The sequence below is a fragment of the Camelina sativa genome, chromosome 3, assembly GCF_000633955.1.
Source record: "Camelina sativa cultivar DH55 chromosome 3, Cs, whole genome shotgun sequence".
Lineage (NCBI taxonomy): Eukaryota > Viridiplantae > Streptophyta > Magnoliopsida > Brassicales > Brassicaceae > Camelina > Camelina sativa.
Window position 1 is genome coordinate 23,538,313 of NC_025687.1, and position 3,190 is coordinate 23,541,502.

The window sequence follows — 3,190 nt, forward strand, 5'->3', positions numbered from 1 at the left end:
TGTTTAATGAGCTAATTAATATAACAATCATCCTATAAGATATGTCTCACACTTTATGTATCAGTGAGGCTGTGAAGAAATATCCGAATGAGCAAATGTTAGGCCGACGCTTAACGACTGATTCTAAGGTACACATATTACATAATATACTCTAATATTACTAAACTTCTGTAGATAATTAACTGATTTCATTTCATTTTCTTCTCATGGCATCTCAAACAATGTGTGTGTGTATGTAGGTTGGTCCATATACATGGATCACATATAAGGAAGCCCACGATGCTGCAATTCGGATTGGATCAGCCATTAGAAGCCGAGGTGTTGATCCGGTAAATTCCATTAATATTTTGATCAACCAAGTGTAAAATTAATTAATAGTCGCAAAAAAAAAAAAAAATAGTTCTTCTTTTTGTCTTAGGGACATTGTTGTGGAATCTACGGATCTAACTGTCCAGAATGGATTATTGCAATGGAGGTAAACTAGACGATCTAAAATTTTGGGTTCAAATATTTTCCCATTTTATTATAGAGTTTCTCTAAGTGGTTTATATTGTAGGCCTGCATGAGCCAAGGGGTGACATATGTACCTCTATACGATACTTTAGGTACTCTACACGGATACATACGATCAAGCAATATTTTTAACACCATTTCTTTTCTTGAGATCAGGCTTTCTTCAAATATATTCATGACTTCTGAAAACCTAATTAATCCGAGGTTAAATCTTGATGAAACAGGCGTAAACGCAGTTGAATTCATCATCAACCATGCCGAGGTTTCGCTAGTATTTGTTCAAGAGAAGACAGTTTCATCCGTAAGTCCATTTTTTTATTAAAATCAGTCATACCCTAAATTCCATTTTACGTTTCTTGTCCGACAAGTTTTTCGTTGATTAACTCTTGAAAGCTTTTGTGTAGATCTTATCGTGCCAAAAAGGATGTTCTTCGAATTTGAAGAGTAAGTTAATAGTTAAATATATATATATATATATATATATATATAATTTATATTTCGAATCAATATGAGTTTTGAATCTGAGATATTTCTTTTGCCTCGGTTTTTGGTTTAGCTATTGTGAGCTTCGGGGAAGTCTCGAGTACACAAAAGGAAGAAGCTAAGAACCAATGTGTTTCTTTATTTTCATGGAACGAGTTCTCACTAATGGTCAGTGTTTATAACTAAACCAAAAAGAAAACTTCTTTTGCAAACATTAGGACTTACATAGGATTTACTTCATCAAGATTCAATTTTTTTTTTTTCTCTCTTCTAGTGGGGTTTTAATTAATTATCTGAAAAAATTATCAGGGGAACTCAGATGAGACAAAGCTACCACCTAAGCGAAAGACAGACATCTGCACAATAATGTACACAAGCGGGACGACTGGAGAACCCAAAGGTGTAATCTTAAACAATGCAGCCATGTCGATCCAAGTTTTATCCATTGACAAAATGCTTGAAGTCACTGATCGACCGGTAATCTTCTTTGTCACACTTTATATCTATTAGTTAGGTTTTTATGTCTGTAATAACAACGCTTAAAGGCAATGACCAATAATGATATTAACAACAGTGATCAAATCATGTTTATTTAGGAATCGATGGTTAATAACACATTTTGAAGACACATTTTGGCGATCGATTAGGAAATACAAATTTAAAATGCTTACTATTTCCGCGCTGTCAATCCTTTTAAGTAATGACTTGTCACTCAAATGTGTTTTTAATCCATCGATGCTTAAATAAACAAGATTTTGATCGCCCGAAACTTGCTGCTAAGCTAGTTACTTCAAAACATATATGGTTTAGTTTTTGTCGCTGTCGCTGGTCGTTGGTGATTTCAAAACGAACCGGACTGTTATGGGACCAAAGCTTTGGAGTTTTCAAATTTAGCGCATACACAACTTACAAATATATTCTGGTTTATTTCTTTGGAAATTTTGTAGTGTGACACGAGCGATGTGTTCTTCTCGTACTTGCCATTAGCACATGTCTATGATCAAGTCATGGAGATTTACTTTTTATCTAGAGGCTCTTCTGTTGGATACTGGCGTGGCGTAAGTAAAAATGTTGCTTTTAATTTTTTTTGTTTGAATCCTTTTTGATCTTCTATTTTTTTACTTAATTTTTGTCCATTATCTTTTTCCTGTGACAGGACATACGGTACTTGATGGATGACGTTCAGGCTTTGCAACCTACTGTGTTTTGCGGTGTTCCACGAGTTTACGACAAAGTTTATGCCGGTAATACTTTTGATCAAGTCGAAAATCGAGTTTCGTCTAGTTTTTATTGTTGCTTATTAAATATTATTGTATGGTTGTAGGTGTAATGCAAAAAATTTCAGCTAGTGGCTTGATACGCAAGAAAATCTTTGATTTTGCCTATAACTAGTGCGTGTTTCCTTTGTTTCTCCAAATTAAACTGTTATATAACCTACAGATCAGGATGACTGAATATTTGAAATCATCTTGTCAATACAGCAAATTGGGGAATATGAAAAAAGGATTCTCCCAAGAGGAAGCTTCTCCTCGTCTAGACAGACTTATGTTCGATAAGGTTAGTATGTTATTTATAATGTAGAAATTGTAATATAAATTAATCTATATAATATAGTTCTGTATGGCATAATTTGGAATCAACTTTTTTTTTTTTACTCTTCTCTTTGAACTTCTTAAATGGAAGATAAGACGGAAATAACATAATAAACTTACATAGTCAGAATTGAATTTGTGACAGATAAAAGAAGCATTTGGAGGGAGAGCTCATATGTTGTTATCAGGTGCAGCGCCTCTACCACGTCATGTTGAGGAGTTCTTGAGAATCATTCCTGCCTCTAACCTCTCTCAAGGTTATGGTAAGTCTACCTGAACCGATTTTTAATTCATAAAACCGATCTTTTGGTTCAGGGATTAGCCGACTCTAATGAAATGTGACAGGGTTGACTGAGAGTTGTGGAGGAAGCTTCACGACCTTAGCCGGAGTATTTTCTATGGTGGGGACAGTGGGTGTGCCAATGCCTACGGTGGAGGCAAGGCTAGTGTCCGTACCGGAGATGGGTTACGACGCCTTTTCCGCTGATGTGCCAAGAGGAGAGATTTGTCTTAGAGGGAATTCAATGTTTTCTGGTTACCATAAAAGACAAGATCTAACTGATCAAGTCCTTATCGATGGATGGTTTCACACAGGTATTTAA

General features: G+C 35.2%; 1 protein-coding gene across 1 annotated transcript in view; it reads left to right on the top strand.

The window, feature by feature from the left end:
- The window catches only part of LOC104779241 (long chain acyl-CoA synthetase 2-like), a 5,605-nt gene extending 2,415 nt beyond the window's left edge, over window positions 1-3,190 (top strand). Inside the window, exons 2-15 of the mRNA XM_019243901.1 lie at window positions 65-128; window positions 240-329; window positions 419-475; window positions 557-605; window positions 738-814; window positions 918-957; window positions 1,070-1,164; window positions 1,306-1,473; window positions 1,944-2,054; window positions 2,153-2,240; window positions 2,321-2,387; window positions 2,478-2,553; window positions 2,734-2,851; window positions 2,934-3,190. Of these exons, the coding sequence (XP_019099446.1) occupies window positions 65-128; window positions 240-329; window positions 419-475; window positions 557-605; window positions 738-814; window positions 918-957; window positions 1,070-1,164; window positions 1,306-1,473; window positions 1,944-2,054; window positions 2,153-2,240; window positions 2,321-2,387; window positions 2,478-2,553; window positions 2,734-2,851; window positions 2,934-3,190 (1,357 nt within the window). The remainder of the gene's footprint in view (window positions 1-64; window positions 129-239; window positions 330-418; window positions 476-556; window positions 606-737; window positions 815-917; window positions 958-1,069; window positions 1,165-1,305; window positions 1,474-1,943; window positions 2,055-2,152; window positions 2,241-2,320; window positions 2,388-2,477; window positions 2,554-2,733; window positions 2,852-2,933) is intronic.